This window comes from Electrona antarctica, assembly GCF_951216825.1.
Source record: "Electrona antarctica genome assembly, chromosome: 12".
NCBI lineage: Eukaryota > Metazoa > Chordata > Actinopteri > Myctophiformes > Myctophidae > Electrona > Electrona antarctica.
The window spans coordinates 28,675,424-28,697,340 of NC_136793.1; the positions used below are offsets into that span (position 1 = coordinate 28,675,424).

Below are 21,917 nucleotides of genomic sequence, written 5' to 3' on the forward strand. Positions count from 1 at the left end.
ATAGATACAGAACTAATAGCAGAGCCCACTGATGGTGTTGGGGTGGCAGTGGGAGCAAAAAGCACATAACAACAAACTAGGCACAAGAAATGCAGAATGAACACAGACTTAGGTGAGCTTAAATAACCCGCCCAATTTGTCAGCTGATTGCCACGTCAACGAATGAGTCGGAATGACGTATGGGCCTTGCATAACACTGTATACACACATACAGTGACCCATATGTGTATGGGTGTATATGTGGATGTGTATATGTATAAAGCATATGTGTGAAACCTCTCGAGTGTCTGCCTGAACTACGCATTGTTTGAAAACACTATACAGTACTTTATCGCTGATTGATTCTTTTACCTCCAAAGAATCTCTGGTCAAAGAGAAAAAAATCTCCAAACCGCTGGAGGTGACGGACAGCCCACTACACCCATGGAGAGACAGACTGCATGTTGAGCGCCCACCCATACTATGCAGCCATTGGTCAGTCAGGGTGGAGCAGTCTTGGACCATTAGATGTTTCCCTGGAGTAAAAAAATGCAAACAGAAAGAAAGAAAGAAAGAAAGGAAAAAAGAAAAGAAAAAAAAAATCAAGCTTGTGATGTTCTGATCATGGGTTATCTTCTGTTTGTCCAGGGAGTGGTACAGTACAGTTTTGCAGTCATGCAGTGGAAGTTGTTACATCATGAGAACGCACCATATGGCTTTGAGTGACTCACACTCACACTGTTGCACGACCCATAACAAGGTCACTCCTTTAGTTTACCCCAAACATGAATCAAACCCTCTCCTTCAGCTTTATCATGGCCCTGTCTTCAAGGGGGACAACTGACCCTAAACTTTATGTTTCCTAAGTTTGTGTCTCATTTTTCTATCCGGGTGAAGATATTTGGTCTTCACAACAAGAACACAATCTTTACACGCACACACACACACACACACACACACACACACACACACACACACACACACACACACACACACACACACACACACACACACACACACACACACACACACACACACACACACACACACACACACACACGTGGACGCACACTCACATGCACGCACGCACGCACACACAGTGGGCAAACTTACAGAGTGTGTGATCAGTAGCTAAACAGTGCAGACGGTGGCAGACTTTTGCTGCCATGCACAGGTCATAGTGAGGTAGCAGAGACAGAATGGACAGCCACAACTCATCAGGTAGACAGAGCCACTGGTTACATACCCCTGGCTGTGCACACAGTAAAATAAGAGTTCAGATGACATTACAATTTTGAATAGCAGAGAACACAATACTTGATAAATGTGATCACTATTAACTGTTGGGTGTAATGGTTATTGTAGAATAATATTCAGATAACTATATATATATATATATATATATATATATATATATATATATATATATATATATATCATCATCATCATACTATAATCATCATCATCATCATCATCATACTATAATCATACTATAATTCTGACAATGTCTGAATGTCTGTCTGTCTGTGTGTCAGAAACACTGCCGTAGCTCCTCACTGCCTGCACCAATCACTCCCACTTTTCACACAGGCATTGACCATAATAATATGTCTTAACGAAGCCCTTTTTCCAATTTAACAAATTATAAATTAATAATGAATTTATTAGTGAATTAAAAATGTAAAAACGCACCCAGGGCTAGTATATATAATTCTTACCGTGTATTTGTAAATAGAGGTGTTGTTCACAGTGACTTCTGTATCTGCACCTGCAAAAGCAAATATATTTTTGTACCTGGGGTGATTGTTAGTGTGTGTGTATAAGTAAGTAAGTAAGTAAGTAAGTAAGTAAGTAAGTAAGTAAGTAAGTAAGTAAGTAAGTACATTTTATTTATATAGCACTTCTCACAGAGAAAACTCACAAAGTGCTTTATATGCAGAGAATAAAAATAAAAACAAGCAAAATAAAAACAGAATAGTACAGAGCAGAAAACAGCAATTGATCTCAAAACGTGCTTGCTTGCTTGCGTGCGTGCGTGCGTGCGTGCGTGCGTGCGTGCGTGCGTGCGTGCGTGCGTGCGTGTAGGGGCTAACGGGGGGGTATCCTTCAGTCTTATAACATCTCGTTTGATGTGTGGAATAAAATGTCAAATTATAAATGGAAATGAAGGCAAGAGTCTCCAGCACTGATCTCACCTAGAGAGAGCCGATCATGTGACAGTAGTCCAGGCTCTATGAAGTCATGCTGGATCAAGTGTGTCTCTTTAGCGAGAAGGCATGTGGGTGGTGTTGTGCTTGGCCGCTTGATGTTTGGTTTGTGTTTGGCTGACATGGTCCTGGTTGGGGCAGGAGACCTGCAACAGGAAGAAGCTCATTTTGTTTGACTGCGTAGTAGTGCACAATTATGCACATTATTTTTTTTTTAAATTAATTATGACATTTGGTGTGTTACACTACAGTACCTTGGCAATACTTCTCCGTGTGTGAGGGAGCACCAGGAGAGGCATGACCTCTCCCAGAACCTCCAGGAATGACTTGGAGCCCTGCTCCCCACCCTTTGACCTCCAACATTACCATGATGACCTTTCACCACTGGATGACCTCTGCTCCTTTTTGGCTGAAAAACTATAAGCATGGGCACAAATGCACACAAAGAACCCTAAAGGTAATCAGCATTTACAGCCATTGACATCTACTATGCATTATATAATGGACATAATGCTTTAGTATCTCTATACTATTTATTACCTGCGTTAGTAGAACTTCTTAAAGAGTGGTGAGCAGTGCACATAGAACTCTTATCCACAGGTGAAATATTAGGTGAGGTCTTCTTGTCTTCTACAGCTGTAGTACTTTTTGGGTCTCCCACACCTGGCCCTGTTGTGCTGTACATGGTAAATGCCTTTGTTGAGCTTGCAGCTTTAACCATTCCACTCTCACCTCGAGTGAAATGATTTTTAACCTCAGGGACCGTGTCAAAAGGATCAATATCAATGCAAGAAGAAGGCAAGATTGTCAGATATGGACGGGCAGTCGTTTCCTCTGATTCTTTCTCATGTTTATCATGATCTGACTGTATGACAACATGTCCAGGTTTGACACACTGACTGTGGTCCGTTTTGAGTTGATCCAGGTGATTTACACAGTGGAGATACTGCTCATACACAGTAAGGTGTGATGGCATTTTAAAATTAGAAGCTGGATTGGTTTTTGCAGTCTTTGTCATATGTGTGAAGTAGCTTAACCCGTCATTTTGCTCTTCCACATCCCTCTCTTCAACCACATAATTATCTTCTTCCACTTTTTGAGCATCCACCTCTTTCTTCATATTTTCCACATTCGTCTCTTTACAGTACTGCATCTCTGCTGTCTTTATCCATGATGCTTCCTTTTCTGTCTGAGCCTCTTCTCTTGTCTGAGCTACTATATAGGGTTTGTTCTCTTTAGATAACGGGCCAAGTGTCCGTAAAATAGAGTACTTTGGAGCGTAGATGCTATCGTTGTGACTAGCTCTGTGAGATGATGCAGATTCTTTTATATAGCGTTGTGCACCATCTGATGTAAGATTCTGGTAATATCTGTTGCTGAAGGTTGAGTGGCATCTTTGAAGCGATATGTAAGGATTACATGTTATCCAGCAACCCTCTGGACTAAGGTACAAAGTTTCTTTATAGACACTATTCTTCAGCTCCGTACTCCCAGTGCTGTGTCTGTGCTCAGGTGCCTCACCCATCCTTTGGGTAAAGGAGATCGCCGTCTGGGGTTTGTCTGGCAGTAGAGTTTTGTTTTTGTATGCTGGGAGGAGCCTATTTTGTAGTTTGCTACTGTTATCATTCTGTGGTTCAAGGTGCTGAACACTTTCCATATCCCATGCTCTGCCTCCACACTGAGCTCCCAAAACCTCATTGGTCCAAGGGGTAGTGGAGAAAGGAAGGTGGGGTTTAAATGGGGGTGAAAGTGTATATGCAGGGAGTCTGTTGAGTGTTTCCTCACGCTCTTCACCAGAGCACGTGACACTAGTTTCATGTCTCCTGAGTTTGTGGTAAACATCCCCTGAGCCAACATCTGAACTAAGGAATCTCTGAGCCCAGTCTAACACATGCTGTAGCTTCTGCTGCTCAGTGAGAAGAGAGTCATTTAGAAGAGGGTCCATGTTCTGGTAGAACTCCTGCCTACCACTCCCAGAATCTGGACATACCTCTTTCCGATTCTGTGATAAGATAATGGTTGGATCTGTTATTGGGCAGAAGTAAACCTCTCAGTCTTTACAGGATCATTTTTCAAATTATTTCAGGCTTTTCTGAAGTGTGGTATATATTAAATGTTATATTTGTTTTCAGTAGAATTACACTGTACATTATTCATTACACTAACTACCTTGAAAAACAAACTAAACCAAATGCTTGTTCTTTGACATGTGATAGCAGATTAACAAAATTGAACAAAAATAAAACTGTATACATGCCATGATTTGGTCAACATAAATAGTAAAACAAGACAGTTATGAACTGACTAGTAAGATTTGAATCATAATAATCTCTTACCTTTTATGATTCCCACCTATCTACTATGCAGTTGAGTCTTCGAGCAGGTACAGTAGGCCTACAGCATGTATATAAACTAGACATGAATCATATACTATAATACACAGTAGACCCTATAGTCCCACACTTTAGCCAGCTCTTTATAATGAAGGTTCTAACATTTCCTAGAAATCCTTGTGTTGTTCACACATACTATATCACCATAGAGACAACACAAACTGCAATGTCACCTTCCTACCAAATGAGGGAGACATAGTCTTGTAGAATATTATTATTCTACATTATTCAGAAATATATTTACTAGCCTGGGCCATGGCTCAGTGGTCCAGGCACCTTGGCTGGCAATCCAGTCTGGCAGTGTGCTGCGGGTTCGACTCCCGATCCCAACAGCCTTTACTGCATATCTCTCTCCCCATTTCCTGTCAGCCTACTTTCTGTCCCTCCATACAAAATATAAAATAAAGGCAAAAAAGAAAATAAATATATTTACTAGGGCCCTCCACTGTACTTTGAGAAGCATTACCTGGCATGCTTGTTGTTAATCTATATAACAATGTAGTCTTATTAAAATCCATAATAAATCACCCATGAAACAACAAAACAAATCATTGTGCCCTCCCAACAAAGTCATGTGGAAATGAATGCACACAAAACTCAATAACTTTCAATATATATCTATTTGGGGGCTTTATTGTGGCAGTATTAACATATAAAACAATCCATGTTGTTTTTTTGTCAATAACATACAAACATTCAAAATGTTCACTTTACAAAGTTCATAAGGCTTGGTTGTCCCAGAGGGGGAGTTACACCACTGGAAAACTTGCTAGTTTTCACTTTTCTTTTGCTGCTGTTTCTTAAATTTTCTCCCAGAGTTGCTTTTTAAATGAGACTCAATGACAACAAAACAAGTAACCAATAAAACAATGGAGAGTGACCATGCACCAGAGAATGCTACTGTTCATGCCCAGACAACACTGACATTATCTACTCATCATCCGCATTATTCTTTTCCTTGGACACATGTGCTGTCCAATATGTTTGCATATATTAGACCTGAGTACAAATATTTAAAACTTAAGCCAGTTCAACACATTTGAGTATTGTTAATTTAAGTCAGTTTTTCATTTTCCAGGCAAGATTAATCCGTTTAAGGTTTTTAAATATATGACTCATGTCTAGAAATGTTTTATTTGCATTTGTTAGTACATCAGGTATGACATCAACTTGTGTGTTTAAATCACAGTTTACATAACAGACAGGAAAAATTGCATTTTGGTCGTGGAATTGGGACATTTTTACTTTCAGTTCTCTTTTATGCTATTTGCATATACTGTAACTCAAGGTTGATAACTCAAATAAAAGAACTACATTTCAAAAGAGAATTTCCCTTTTAAAGTTTAGAAAAGGCTGCTAAATTGATAAACAAGCTACAATGTAATAATGCTACACAGTGACACTGCTACTGTATGTCAACAGAGTTGAATGGCCTTTTGTGGATTATATTTGCAATGATTTGAAGTTTCAGAGAAAAACAAAATCCTAAACGAAAAAGAAAACTGCAAATATTTGTCACAAGATATTTTAAATGCAGTAAAAAAAAACTGAGAATCTATAGGCCTAAGGTAAATTAATTGGACTGAAAGTGAAAATCAACTCCACCCCTGGTTATGATATGGGTAATGTTAACATGCTGTGTTAGTAATGAGGTCAGGTGTTAGCAATTGCATCAAGCTTTGTTTTTTATGATTTACAACCACAGAGATATCGTACAATTTATGAAGGTAGGTATTAATCTACAATCAGGCTACTCACATGGTAGCTTTAAAACAATATTCTAAGCAGCAATTAAGAAATATTCCCTTTTGTATTGACTGAGACATCATTTGTGAAAATAATCCTTTGGGCTTTTTTTTTGCAATGTATTGTATTAAAAAAAACGTTTTTTTTAATAAAAGAAAAGAAGAAGCTAATTTGCAGTCATGTTTCCAGTCTTCCAGTCAAATCTAGATACTATCTGACCAACTACTGGCCAACTTGACTGTGGCCTCACAATAGCCTTTGGTGTGTCCAGTTGTGATGTTACAACAAATCGACTGCAGTGAATGCACCAAAAGGCAATCTACAGTATATTGAACAATTTCCGTCACTCTCCTTGCTAAAAGAACGGAGAACATGCATTTATCTACGATAGTACAGACAGCCAAGCCTATTAAATATTCTTACAAGAAAGGGGGGGGGGAAGGAAGTAGGATAGGAAATCTGCATCCAGACGGTTTCTTTTTTGCCACTAATATTAACACAGTTTACAGACAAGGGCATGCAGTCTGCATTTAGGAGGTCAGCTATTAGCTAAGTGAGATTGTTGAATAAACATGATGCACATAAACAAGGGACTAAAGCTAGGGCCATGGTCATGTCCAGTTGTATACATTAGGCTTATACCAGAGTACCAGAACCCTTTATTTAAAATGTATCAGATACATATATCAGAAGAGCTTGACTGTGAAGGTTGCCGATGAAAACAGGATTATCATCGTTTTCAGGTATTATTTGCCATTAATAGTTATTGGACGTTGACATTTGGTTGATATTCAATGCATATGGGCCATCTTCAGATTCTTCACCCATGAGTGAAGGTATTTCAACACCAGTTTACGGAATTAAATGCTTATCAATGCCTAAGTATCAAACGGTATCATAGTGGTTTGGCCCTTTCCTTGGTTTCAGCATCATAATGCACCGTGTGTATTCTGGTAGGAAAATAAAGTATTTTTTTGTCCCAAACAGGCATGGATTGTGTTTTAATGCAATTATGAATGCTTTGCGTTCTTATATTTGCATGGGAAAACGTGATTATAGTGATTTATGTATGATGCTGCAACACTGGGCGGACTATGGGATATAATAGGCTATTTAGAGCGTGTAATGGCAATGCACATTGCAGTGGCCTTTGCAGAAAGCCTAGGTGCTGTAGAGATTGAAACATGTTAACTGGAGAGCGCATTACCTTTAAAAATGAAGCCTTGGTGAAACTCTACCATTAGACTAGAACCAGAGAGGTGGACAGGTTGCACTCTGATCTTCAGGTTGTTATTCCTGTTCCGGATCATAGTTTAGCATTTTTATTTGAATTCTTAGTGTTAAAAGCCGGTTTAGTTAAGTTTTTCTTTTGCAGAAAGGCTGAGTTTTAGTTTTGTTTTCATTCTTCTTAATGTTGGTGTTTTATTTTTATTGTAATGAGGATTTGAGTTTCTTTTTTTTTTAAGCCTTATTTTTATTTCAGTTAAAAGCAGCACTATGTAACTTTCCTGTACTACCCTGGATTTTAACCCAGTTTCCTGCGCAAGTGCTGAAGTTTTACCATTGAGCTAATAGGGCCTGACTGCTTGCTCAGGGGATACATTTAATCTTAACCATGAGGTCCGAATTCGGGTCCGATCCTGTGTCTAGGTGAGACATGACCTTTGACACCATCTAAATGTCTCAATAGAAGAGCAGGGAGACTAAATACAACCACCCCAAGTTACAGTATTGTATTAACATACAGTTGGGTGCCACCGATATTGTCCCTTATCATTTGACCCATTTAGGCCTGACCTCAAAACTTTTAAAAATCCTTCTAAATCCTGAAAAAATCCTTCTAAATTTTCACGATTTTTCAAAAATAGCAGACCTTGTAGATCTTGTAGATCTGCTATTTTCAATAGCTAAATTATAACATAATGTTTAAAACACCAAAATGGGTTCCCGCCCAAAATGGGTTAACTGTCCTTTTGCGCAGATCACGCAAACCTCAGCAAAAAGAAAAGGACAATATCGATGGCCTCCAACTGTACTCTACCATACAGATTGGACAACATTACATTTGATTAATTAAAAATAAAGTTAATACATAGTGCCGCTTTAACTAAAAATATTTGGACAATTCTAGTTATTTTGTTAGTTTTAGTGAACTGTAACAACCCTGTTCTGGACCCAGCATCTGCTGCAAATAAAGTCTTGTTTATAGTTAGTTGTACGACACCACCGTGCAACTAAGTATAAATCAGAAATGATCAACTAGCACAGAATCACTAGGCCTATTAAGTAACACTACAGGAGAGTACAGTAACCAAATGGACCCGTAAGGGACAATTTAGTTATATGTGTACACGCTCTCATTTACACCTGGATAAATTACCACAGATAATTTTACTGTCTATACAATACAGTTTACAAGGCTGCCATTGACAACTGAGATCTCTCTTATCAATAGCTCTCCACAAGACAAAATGATTAACAGACAGCATAGCAAAATAAAAGTATAAATCATTTACACATGTGGCTTTAGACTTGATTTATGGTTTGCGTGTGTGTGTGTGTGTGTGTGTGTATGTATGTATGTATGTATGTATGTATGTATGTATGTATGTATGTATGTATGTATGTATGTGTGTGTGTGTGTGTGTGTGTGTGTATGTATGTATGTATGTATGTATGTATGTATGTATGTATGTGTGTGTGTGTGTGTGTGTGATACATGTAATGTTTGGATATTTTACATTAACACGACATTCATGAATATTGTCGATATAAATTATGTGGTGTATGCAACGGTTAGATGTTAGATGTGTGTAGTTTCTCCCCTTTTTTAAATACGCGTTTTCGTTACTTTGAACACACAAAGACTATTCAACTGCTAATGCCCTTTCCTGAGAAGTTTATCCAAATTGAAATAAATAGATTTCAGTTTAAAAGAATATCATCTGATCTGAGGTCAGTTCTTCCTACCTTCCCCCATACATTCTCCTTTCATCTCAGGACCACCATACTGCAGCTAACAGGTTCATCAGCAATCAACTTAGGAAGGCCTGAGTTCCCAAAGGCCAAAAAAAACATTAAGATTTAACCACTTAAAGGAACATTTCCCCAAAAATTACTCACCTCATGAAGCTTTGAATTCATGGAATTGTTTTTTTAGTTTTTGTTGCATTCTATAGCCAATAATTCTATATTTGTGTGTGATAGGAACTCTCTTTTACATTAACCACTGGGACCTTTTCTGGGGGGAACATTAGCCGGAAATAGCAGATCTACAAGCTCACAACGTCTCGCGTTGCGAGGAGCTGTGAGCTTGTGAGCTCAAGTATTGAAAATTGGAAATACTCCAAGTAAAGTAAAAGTACCAGAAAATTGTACTTAAGTACAGTACTTGAGTAAATGTAATTAGTTACTTTTCACCACTGTTAGCAACACTACAGTTTTACCACCTCCTCAACCCAGGGAAATGTCCATTCCATGCTGTAACAGTCACTTCTTGTTCTAACCTGTACATTATAATCAGAATTGACTACTTATCCTTAGTAGCCTAAGCTAACATTGAGTTCAGCAGACATTTAGCAGTTAAACACACAGGTTTCATCATCACAAAGACTACACTTTCCTCCTGCCATTCGCCTGACTTTAAAATGACATCAGATAATCTGAAACAGTTGAAATCTGTGGTCTGTATAAGCGATTGTGCTATAACTTCTGTAGGAAAAACCCAGGACGCTACCAAGTCAACTCATGCTGACGGTAGTCTTTAAAAATAGCTTAGACACCCAACACTCGATAAACTTTAATAAATTAGTTTTTTTTGTCATCTTTTGTAAACTCTTAATTTTAAAATAATCTCAAAGTAGATGCTCTGACTGAAAAATTCCTGAAATACCTGCATCACATAAAAATGTACAAAACGTTAAAAACAACTTTTTAAGCTTGGAAGTATAGTCATCAATATTTGTCTTGTTTTGTAAATATACATAACGTACCTACAGTATGGGCTTACAGTACGTAGGTTGTGGTCGTGGCCAGTGACGCAAGGGTCGCCCTCAAATCCATCACATTCCTCTGTTCCCACCACTCCGTCATGACTGACAGGCTCTGTGACAATGAGGATCATTTGGGGGTAATTACCTTAAAGTCATTACAGCTTGCCAGCATCAAAAGTGATCAGACTAAACAACATCATGTAGAATAACAGCAACCCCTCCTTTCTCTTATGAGAAATATGAGCTTCTTCTAACCCGTCTTTCCTCTGTCCCTCTCCTTTCCGGCAAAAACCATGTACCTTAGGAAGTGTCTTCAGTCTTAAATTATCTTTTCCTTCAAAAAGAGAAGACGTTTGCCAAGGGAGTGAGATATTTTACATGTTTCAATGAAACCAGTGAAATGCTCTCATTCCTTTGGCTCATGTTTTCGTTTTCTTTGAGAACTCTCAAATTCTGAGGCTGAATGTAAGACTAAACTACTTTTACTACTACATTTGTAGATTGTTTTTGCAGGGGGTAAACATCTCTTCTCCTCCCTGTGTCTCCTCCTCAGTCTGACCATAAGTTCTCCACTGCCGTGCTGATCTTGCAGAGGATCCAGCGTCGCAGGGGGCAGTAGTACTCGTAGTGGAACTGCTCAAACTCGGGGGTCTGACGGATCTCGCGGAGGAATGACACGTCGATGTCCGACTCCAAGAGCAGCAGTAGTGTGGGCACGGCGATAAGCAGGACCCCCATCACCACGGCAATCAAGCGGGCCATACTCAACATGCACGCGTTGACTCTCTCGTTGGACGACAGGAGATGGAAGCCGCTGCTCAGGACACCTCCCACTCGGCTCCTCCCTGCCTGGCGGATGCGTTCGTAGGCGCGGTCACGTTCTCTCTCTGCCTCCAGCTGGGCTTGGATGTCAGGGTCTGCATGGAGCTCCCTCAGTAGTCTAACTGGGCTCTGGGTTGGGGCAAACAGCAGGTCTACACCCCCTTGGCTCTCATCCACCGGTGTGGGCAGCATGCTGGCACAGGGACTACATGTGGGAGAGTATGCAGGCACATACATATATTTACAGGCAAATATACACAGTTGAAAAAAACAATAACAACATCAATGCAAATAAAGTACAAGTGAGGATGTTGGATAAAAGAAACAGCATATTTGTTACAAAATCTTTAGATGAACACCTGTAGACCAGTTCTGAGATGGTCAGGGCTCCACTTGTCTCCTCCTCCTCCTCTTCCTCCTCCTCCTCCTCTTCAAATGCTGCTTTTGGCGTCTGAGCTGGGAGGTTTGTGGTTTCTGTGGAAACACGTGGAGGTTGCAGGTCATTTCCCGAGACAGGCTTCCCGACTTCAGCTCCTGGTTGTTCCACCTCAGTGGCTGTGGTCGAGGGTTTGAGAGGAGAGAGGTCCTTCAGAGCCACAACACCTGGAGAATGAGAGAGAGTATACAGTATGACGACAGGGCGAGAAGCGACCTCTCCCTAAAGGGGCGAGGTTGCGTGCACACATCCGCCTCGTTGACGGCAGACTGCTGGGCGAGCGCTGGGCTGAATTCTGTACTGGCCATATAAAGAGCATGTCTTGAGTGTACAGGGTTTGATGAGGTCAGATCAACATATGGAATGTCAGAACAGGTCAGCTCCATATATGGAGATCTAAGGGTGGTAGCAGGGACATTCTCTTGAGTGTACAGGGTTTGATGAGGGCCGGGCCTTAATTTCCGGGCCTGTTGAGAACTCTACCGTAGTGCTACTGGGCAGGGCTGCACTACCGTCTAGAGTTTGAATGGACAGGTATCAGTCAAAAGGGAGACATCAAAGACTATAGATGGATGGGGAAGGATCAACATATGGAATGTCAGAACAGGTTCTGACATATATCCATATATGGAGATCTAAGGGTTTGAGGTTTGAGGTCAGATGTGGAGTAGCTGGCCAATATTGATGACATCAGGGATCTCCATATACTGTATGGGCAGATCATCCTTTAGGGCGAGGTCGCTTCTCGCCCTCAGGCGTCTTACTGTTTTCTCTACTTGTATAGCCTTCTCTGTCCTAAACTGTAGTTGAGAATGCCAGCCACATGATGGCGATGCTGTACTTCATGTTATCATAGGAAGAAAGTAAACATTTTAAATTGACAATGTAAAATTCCAATAATATAACTTATTTTGCAAAGTACACTATTTAATCCCCCACACACATAAATCCTTTGCCAAACCATTTAAAACCAACTAATACTGTACAACTTAATACAAACATGCTATGGACATGAACCTTTTACAATATATGAACTTAGTCATGTTTTTGTATCTTCCAAGCTTGTGCATATAGTAGACTTTGGCTCATGAGTCATGCTCTGAATGCAAGCCATTTCCAATACCCAGACACGTATAAATAATTAAATGAGTAAGCTATTTCTGGTGTGTGTGATTAAATAAAAATGCCTAAAGAAATAATACATTGTTGTTAACATAACTAGACGCATGACAACACAGCAGAGACCCTGTTGTGTATTTGAATGCAGTTTATCCTGAGGTGTTGTTGACTCATTGCTCTATGTGAAGAGATTACTGTCACCTCAGTGATCTCCTTAATTATTATTCCATAATCGCACGTGTGTCTCTCTCTGTGTGTGTGTGTGTGTGTGTGTGTGTGTGTGTGTGTGTGTGTGTGTGTGTGTGTGTGTGTGTGTGTGTGTGTGTGTGTGTGTGTGTGTGTGTGTGTGTGTGCGTGCGTGCGTGCGTGTGTGCGCATGCATGTGTGCGTGCGTGTGTGCGTGCGTGCGTGCGTGCGTGCGGTAAAAATAGGCCCAGCTGTCTTCCTGCTGTGGATTAGGAGAGCTACTGTAAGGGCTAAATATCCTGTGACGTACAACTGAACCAGTCAACACCTTCCCAGTTTCTCCCATCACATCTCTGTCTGTCTGTCTGTCTGTCTGTCTGTCTGTCTGTCTGTCTGTATGTCTGTCTGTCTGTCTGTCTGTCTGTCTGTCTGTGTCTCTCTCTCTCTCAATTCAATTCAAAGGAGCTTTATTGGCATGAGAAAACATTTACATTGCCAAAGCAGAAGTGGAACAAGACAATCAAATTAAAGCAATGTATTCTGTGTACTCTCTCTCTCTCTCTCTCTCTCTCTCTGTCTCTCTCTCTCTCACTCTCTCTCTCTCTTTCGCTCTCTCACACACATTCCTTCAATGGCCAGCATCTTTCTGCATTATGCAGTAATGTATGAATAACCCAGACTCATTATAGAATACCATAGCAGTTAATAGGCCTCTTAAGATCTTTGCAGACAAAAAAGCAATCTTTTTTTTTCTTCTTTCTTTTTTTGCAGTAGTATTATGTCACAACCTCACAGCCAAAGACATCCAAGGCCACACCGAGTAGCTCATCAGTAACCATGCCAACTGATTCAAAGACGAGTTGTGAGAAAGAAAACGAGTGAAAACAGTGCTGACAGCCAGAGTCAACAAATAAGAATGACTACAAGGGGATGTAAATGTAATTTTGTACATACAGTATAGTGTTTGGATTTGTTGTTGATGACATGTATTATTGTGTTGATTTATGTATGTTATTATGATGATGAATTGAACACATAGGACCACAACGTCCTCACAACTTTTTTGTGTTTTTAGATATAATGTCTTACTGTACCATGTGCTGTTTACATGTCTGACTAATAAAGTATTCAATCAATAAAAAACTAACAATGGCTGATCTCAGATCTTTATCTATCACGCTTTCCACTATGACGCACGCACGCACGCACGCACGCACAAACACTCTATCTCACTCTCTCATTCTCTACTTCTCCCTCCGTCGGTGTCAGCTCAAAAGCAGACACTGCACTGTAAAATACTGAGTGTTCATTTAACTCCTAGTTCCTCTGGTTCCAATCACAGTCACTCACGTTTCAACTGACACCCAGGATTTTGCAGTGTGGCTAGCCTATCCTCAGATCAGCTGATTCACACAGCAAGCCGCTAGATTCCTGCATGTCATTCACCCGCGCAAACACAGAGAGAGACGGCATGCAGAGAGAGGGAGACAGATGGAGACAGAGAGAGATTTTCCCAGTACTCTGCATGTGTTGACAGGTGTATTTAACTTGGACCAGGCACCATTCAGCCTCATCGTCAACACCAAAACAAATGCCCTAATAGTATTATTAGTCTCTACTACGCACCAATGCACCAATTCATGTTACATACCTGTCTATATATTCAATATCATATAGGCCTACTGTACACGCACGCACACACACGCACGAACACACGCACGCACGCATGCACGCACGCACGCACGCACGCACTCTCTCGGGAGTCTAAGAATGTTTACTTGTTGTTGCCAAGCATTGCCAAGCATTTAGCACCAACTCAACTGCTAAGCTAAACCAATGTGTTAAGCAATACTATTGTTGGACAGTCTCAATAGAGCCATCCAGATCAAATGAATTAATTGAGGATTAGTTGTGACGTCTTGATGGTTTTTTTTGTTTGTTTTTCCCAGTTTTTAAAATGCAACATCTAAAATGTCTTTAGCAGTCTAGCTTCACCCATTGAAATAACAGAAACATGTTCCAAAATCTGAGAACTGAATCCTCAATCAATACATGGCATATACACTCCATACAGTAATAGTCCAAATCTCCAGTTACAATGAGCCCATGCATGCCTCTGAGTTAGAGTTTCTCCTGATTATATAATCGATCTTAGAAACATGCAGCTATCCATTCAGGTTATGGGGAAAATGTTAATTACTAGCTCTTTGCAAGTTGTGTTTAGTTGTGATAAAGTAAACACTGACTGCATGCACCTACTCCAAAATCGCCAACATTTTGGACACAAAAGAACTGGAGAAAGGTGCACATTCAAGCCGGGATGGCTCTTGCCATCTGCGAGCTTCACAGATGCCATGCATTTTAGGCCAGTTAAATCTGGTTTGTTCCAGGACCCCTATCTACACTACATTATAGGTCTTGATTAGATGGGCCCTGATCATTCAACCATGTAACGCATTGTTTGCTTTGCATGTAATATGTTTTAAAGTAAACACTACATTTAAAAACTCTCTAATTCTACTAGTAGCCTATAGTTATAGAGCAGATAGAAACCTCACACTAATTACTTTGTCCAGCAAGTCAAAAATATCTCTGACTCAGTTCTGCTGTATGTCCATCAGTGGTGGAAAAAGTACGGTAACACTTTATATTAAGGTTACCTTTATAATGCATTATAAGCTCATTTATAATGCATTATAATGTGCTTATAAGGCATTATAACACGTGTTATAAAAGTTTGTAATCATGTATAACAACTTATAACCACGTTTATAACATATTATAAGTGCTGGTCATAATGCATTATTATGCTCAGTGGAACAGCACATTATAACTATTATATCTTAGGTGGTTATAAAGGCACATAGAGAAGTGCTGTAATGTCTATGTCATAATGCATTATAACCAATGTGTATTAAATGGAATAATGTCTTATAAACATCAATAATATGATATAGCAGGACTTTGAGACCTTTAAGTAAAGTGGCAACATTCTTTAATGGTTATTAGCAGTTGTATCATTTTATAATACCATTTAGCATGACTTGTGACCTTTAAGTAAAGTGACAAAACTTTGTATAATATGCTATAGCATATTATTGATGTTTATAAGATATTATTCCATTTAATAAACACACAACACGTTATAATGCCTTATAAGCACATTATAATGCATTATGAATGCGCTATAATGCATTATAAAGACGACCTTATATAAAGTGTTGCCACACACATTTTTTACTTAAAGGTATATTCAGTGATTTCACTTAATTCAAATATCACTTATTTTTTTGTTTTGTTGTGATAATCCTCCCTACTATAGTGTGCTGACCATATAAGGAGTTCCTCCCTGTCCCCAGTTAACCCCTGGGTTAAAACCTTAGGTTTCATTTTTGGCTAGGTGGCCCAGCCTTCATCCAATCAGAATAAAGAGGGGCCTTCCACCAATCACGATCGAGCGGGGGCGGGCCTTGGTGTGCGTGCTGTTGGCCTGTTGCGTTTACCCACTGTAGTGCATGCATGTGCACATGTTGTTACCGAGGCAGAGACCGGGGGGTTTTCCAAATCACTGAATGCTCCTTTAAGTAAAAGTATCAATACTGCAATATAGAAATACTTTGTTACAAGTTGAAGTCCGGAATCCGAATGTACTTAAGTACAAAAGTATTGGTATCAAAATGTACGTAAAGTACCAAAAGTAAAAGTACTCATTTTGCAGAATGTCACATTTCAAGTTTTGAAATGTCTAAAAATCTTTTGAAAATAGCAGATCTGCGTGTAGATTGGCTATTTTCAAATGGCTTAAATGTATATAGGGCTAAAGTGGTTACTGTATGTTTTGTAATTGTGTTGTGTGTTTTGTAACTAATAGGCCTAACTACAGTTCTCAAAAAGAACTGGAGTAAAAGTACAATATTTGGATCAGAGGAAAAGTACTGGCAAACGGCAATACTCCAGTAAAGTACATTATACTTCAAAATTGTACTTAAGTACAGCACTGAAGTAAATGTACTTATAGTTACACCATTCATTTGTACTTCTCCTGTCTCCTACCGGTTCCAGCGATGCGCCCGCCGTGGCCCACTAGGCGTACGTAAACATCCCTTGTGGTGTGATTGGCTATGCGTAGATGCAGGCTGCGGCGTGTCGTTATCTTCACCTGGCACTTCAAGGCGTCCACCAGAGCCACGGACGAGTCCCGCTCCTCTCCGCTCTCTCCTGGGTGGAACACTTCCAAGGCCCCCAATTCACCCGCCTCGCCCACTTCCTGGGTCCCTAGTGGACCCTTCGCCATCTCCGGGTCTGCGTCTGGCTCAAGAGGCCCTCCTACCCTGCCATAGGTGTCCGTGTCCGCTATGTCACTCGGGTCTCTAACGGCCGGCCCCAAACCGTTCTGCCTGTTTGGGACACCCCCGACATCAGCGCCGTTTCTGTGCTCCTGCAGCACTTCCATTGTCTGATGACAGCTGTCTGTGGTGAGGTCCACACACACATGCAGTACACAACAGGCTGACCAGACTGTCAGCTGAGCTCTGAGACTGGGCTGGGCATGAAGATGCGCACGCATGCACACACACACACACACACACACACACACACACACACACACACACACACACACCACACACACACACACACACACACACACACACACACACACACACACACCATGGGCCCTCTTATGAATGTCAGTGATGTTAACAAAGAGTGAGTGGGGGGCATTAGAGGAGGATCAGGTCCAAAGCTGAAGGTTCTATATTTAACCCGCTGGTCCTGATGATTGAGGGTGAGCTAATCTAACTCTGATTACAGGCAGGCAGGCCTGCATGTCATGGCCTGGTGTAAAATGAGATGAGATGGGGGTCGTTTCCTTTCTGTCTATCTTTCTTTATCCATCTTCATTTTCACTACAGTCAATATCAAACACTTTATTCTGCTCAAATGCACATACTGTAAGTACAGTACGCACACACACATGCACGCACGCACGCACACGCGTGCGCGAGCGTGCGAGCGAGTGAGTGAGTGAGTGAGTGAGTGAGTGAGTGAGTGAGTGAGTGAGTGATGCGCGTGCATGCATGCATCCGTGAGTGTGACTTATACAGTGATGAGGCAGGGGACAAACTCTACAAATAGGGTAAGGTCAAGTCGCCTCTTGAAACCGACCTTGGGTCAGTTTCCTGTTTCCCCTCTAATGGCTCAGATTAGTCCTCTGAATATAGACAGTGATCCGAGAGCAGCACTTGGGGACACTTTATCCCAAGTCCTAGCCACGCTGAGACTAGGAAAGCAATATATTCTTCTGTCTCACTTATGTGACTTTACTTCGTCCTTTGTCACCATATCTTACAAAACAAATGTTTTCAAGATTATTTGTAGGACATTGCCGCTTTATTAGGTAACCTACACAGTATAAAGAAATATGGGGCAGAACAAAGTGCTTGCAAATGTTATTTATTTTATTACGTAGATTGAACATTGAATATTTTGTAATTGGTTCAAAAGGCACTTTGATCTGATCACATTATTCAGCCACTCCCAAGCTGACCAAGTGGGTAATGGTTCAAATGGTTACTGTAGCAGGCAGCTCTTTGACTTTCCCAAAAAGGAATAGTTTTTTCCTGTAATGGGGATCAGGGTCAGATGAAGAGAGCTGAGAGAGAGAGATGGTCGGTCGGTAGACAGAGAGAGATGGAGAAAGGGGACGTGTGAGAGGTCTATGAATAGAGTGAGAAAACGACTGCTTGCTATGACGTGATGCTTTTATTAGTGTCAAGGTCTAAAGAGAGTGGGTAAGGGGAGATGGTAGGAGGCTGGATGCTGGGAAGGTGAGGAAAGGTAGGGTGTTGGGGGAGTGAAAAGACTGAGAGCTGGGAGGATCATGGAGGGATTTAAGGGAGGCAGATCATTGGAAAGCAGAAGAGAAGGAGGATGGAGAGAAGAAGGGTGAGAGTGATAGTGGAAGCTATAAAAAAGTAAGTTAGGTTTACAGAACTCAGTCCTGGATGTTTGGTTTGATGGATAGATGGTGGATGTTTGGTTGGCTGGATAGATGGATTATTTGGTTGGATGGAGCAATGGATGCTTGGTCAGATGGATACATAGATGTATGTTTGACTGGATGGATGGATGGACAGATTAAGGTTTGGATGGTTGGTTGTCTAGATGAATGTGTCAAAGGGAGGAAAGAGGAAGGAAGGACAAGGAAGGACAAGAAGCAATAACGCACGCACGCACGCACGCACGCACGCACGCACGCACGCACGCACGCACGCACGCACGCACGCACGCACGCACGCACGCACGCACGCACGCACGCACGCACGCACACACACACACACACACACACACACACACACACACACACACACACACACACACACACACACACACACACAAACACACAAACACACAAACAGTATACGTCACACCCACTATGTCACATCCCATATTTTCTTCTTATCCTGTCATTTTGTGTCATTATCTCTCTCTTCCCAGCATACTGTGGCTCTGTTTTCTTGCTCTCTGCTGCCCAACAAAAGATTGCTTTTATTTTAACATGCTTAAGCTTCACAGTTGAGAGAAAAATATGTTATAGGGAAGAGGGGATGGGCCACACAGGCCACACTGAAATTCACACTGCAGGGTATGTTTGCTACCTTGTTTCTGCCTAAACATACGGTACCTTCCCCTCCTGGGGAGACCTAACCTATGCTGATTTAACAGTGCTTTCCTGAGCTCTCCGGCACCTGCCTCTTTTGCCCCAGTGCTGAAAGTATCCAATCGACAAGCTCACGATGCATCTCAGCACACTGCATTGTGAGCTTGTAGATCTTCTATTTTCGACGCGCAACACTGCGTACGCCATGCAGCAAAGTATAAATCAAGCCTTGACCTTTCTCTAGCTCTTGCCCTTCTCTGCCCTCTTCTCACAAACACTCTCATGGGGGAAAGCTGATCCAAGTTCAGCTATAAGCCTGTTGTCAGGAGCTAAGCTGATGGATATAGGTATAGGCCACACCGGTGCCTTAACTCGCACTTTAACGTCTGTTAGAAGCTATCATACACCACACCACAATGACGTCATGTCAAACAACCTTAAGAAGGCACCCTCACTTATTTGATCATTGGTGCAAAATGGCTGCCTTCAATTAAAGTCAAAACATATGCTTCTCCCACAAGGGTACTGTAAAATATATATGTATATATCTTTATTCACTCAATTTAACTAACTTTTCTCTCTTTCCCGTTGTTCTCACTCTACCTCTGTCCTCTCTCTTCTCACGGAATACTGTAAGACGATGGAGCGTGCATGAAAAAGTATATATATTGCATTGCTTATTTGCTTTACACCTGTAAAACTGTGATGTGACATAATGAACTGATTCCAATTCCCTTTTCCCAATTTGGAATTTTTAACCGATTGGCTCTACAGATTCAGTTTCATAATAAACCCTGGCCCTTAAGTCTTTGGATGTATTTTGGCTTACAGTATATGTGCGGCTTAATTGTGTAATTGCTGTCTTTTGTTGTGATGTGACATAATGAACTGATATCGATGTTGTGTTAACTTGTTATATCATGCTATTTAACGTTTTCTGACCTTGTACAGCACTTTGGTTGACCACTGGTCTTTGTAAATCTGCTCTATAAATAAAGTTAGATTTGATTTGATTTACGGTTTATAAAATGTTTCCGTAAAACTACGTAAGCATGCATGCACTCACACACACTTAACACACACACTTGTGTGTGTTTATGGAAGCAACTTTCACCTCTGCACTAAAAATGACACCTGTACCACACAAACGCACGCATGCACGCACGCACGCACGCACGCACGCACGCACGCACACACGCACACACACACACACACACACGGACAGCCTCAAGGGATCCAAATAAATACGGTATGTGCTAATTCAATTTTCATTAAAACTAACACAAGCTGGGATCCTGGCTCTGCTTCCACGACGTCACAGTGTGTACTGTGTATGGGTGTACACATACACAGACATGGAGGTTTCCTCAGGGAGCATCATGTGAAGGATATTTTTAGCCCACTGTGATTAGTATCTCTGGGGAAACAGGCGGAAGGAGAGAAGGCAGCATCAGCTTCTTCATTTATGCTGTGCATGCGCGGTCGCACGCGCGTGTTTGTGTTTTCGCACACGGTTGCGTGTGCTCCCATAGGCCACATCTGGAGATACATTGTGGACATCAAATTGGTGCCCCATATTTGTTTTGACAGCAGTTATTTACTTGTTAATGCATGTTTTTATTAACAAAACATATCTGTCAAAATCACAAAACACAAAGCTTGACAGCTTATTTCTATTATTGTCCTGAGTGCAAATGTGCGAGTAAACTGAGTGCTGTGTGTGAGTGTGTGTGTGTGTGTGTGTGTGTGTGTGTGTGTGTGTGTGTGTGTGTGTGTGTGTGTGTGTATGTGTGTGTGTGTGTGTGTGTGTGTGTGTGTGTGTGTGTGTGTGTGTGTGTGTGTGTGTGTGTGTGTGGTTCAGGTGTCATTGTCAGTGCAGAGGTGAAAGTTGCTTCCATAAACACATCCATGTTTGACTCAACAATTTATGCTACTTCTTGCTGTGTTTGTGTGAGTGTACGTGTGTGTGTGTGTGTGTGTGCGTGCGTGCATGCGTATGCATTGCGTGTGACGTGCGTGTGTGTGTGTTAAGTGTGTGTGAGTGCATGCGTGCTTACGTAGTTTTCCGGAAACATTTTATAAACCGTAAATCAAATGAAATCTAACTTTATTTATAGAGCAGATTTACAAAGACTAGTGGTGTGTGTGAGGGCGTAGTGGCGTAGTGGAGAAACATCCATAATAAATAGATAAAATACAATTCATTATTAAAGTGTTAAAGTGAATTTTTTACTGGTGCAGAGGTTCTGTGAGTGTGTCTACACGAACCTCTGTACTGATCAGTGCGTGTGTGCGTGCGTGCGTGCGTGCGTGCGTGCGTGCGTGCGTGCGTGCGTGCGTGCGTGCGTGCGTGCGTGCGTGCGTGCGTGCGTGCGT

At 41.2% G+C, this 21,917-nt stretch overlaps 1 protein-coding gene across 1 annotated transcript in view; it reads right to left on the minus strand.

Annotated features, from left to right (window-relative positions):
- Window positions 1-9,410: 9,410 nt before the first annotated feature.
- The window catches only part of frmd3 (FERM domain containing 3), a 70,408-nt gene continuing 57,901 nt past the window's right edge, over window positions 9,411-21,917 (minus strand). The window contains exons 15-16 of the mRNA XM_079515521.1: window positions 11,499-11,742; window positions 9,411-11,344 (exon numbers count right to left, since the gene is read on the minus strand). Coding sequence (XP_079371647.1) covers window positions 10,867-11,344; window positions 11,499-11,742 — 722 coding nt within the window. The 3' untranslated portion in view covers window positions 9,411-10,866. The remainder of the gene's footprint in view (window positions 11,345-11,498; window positions 11,743-21,917) is intronic.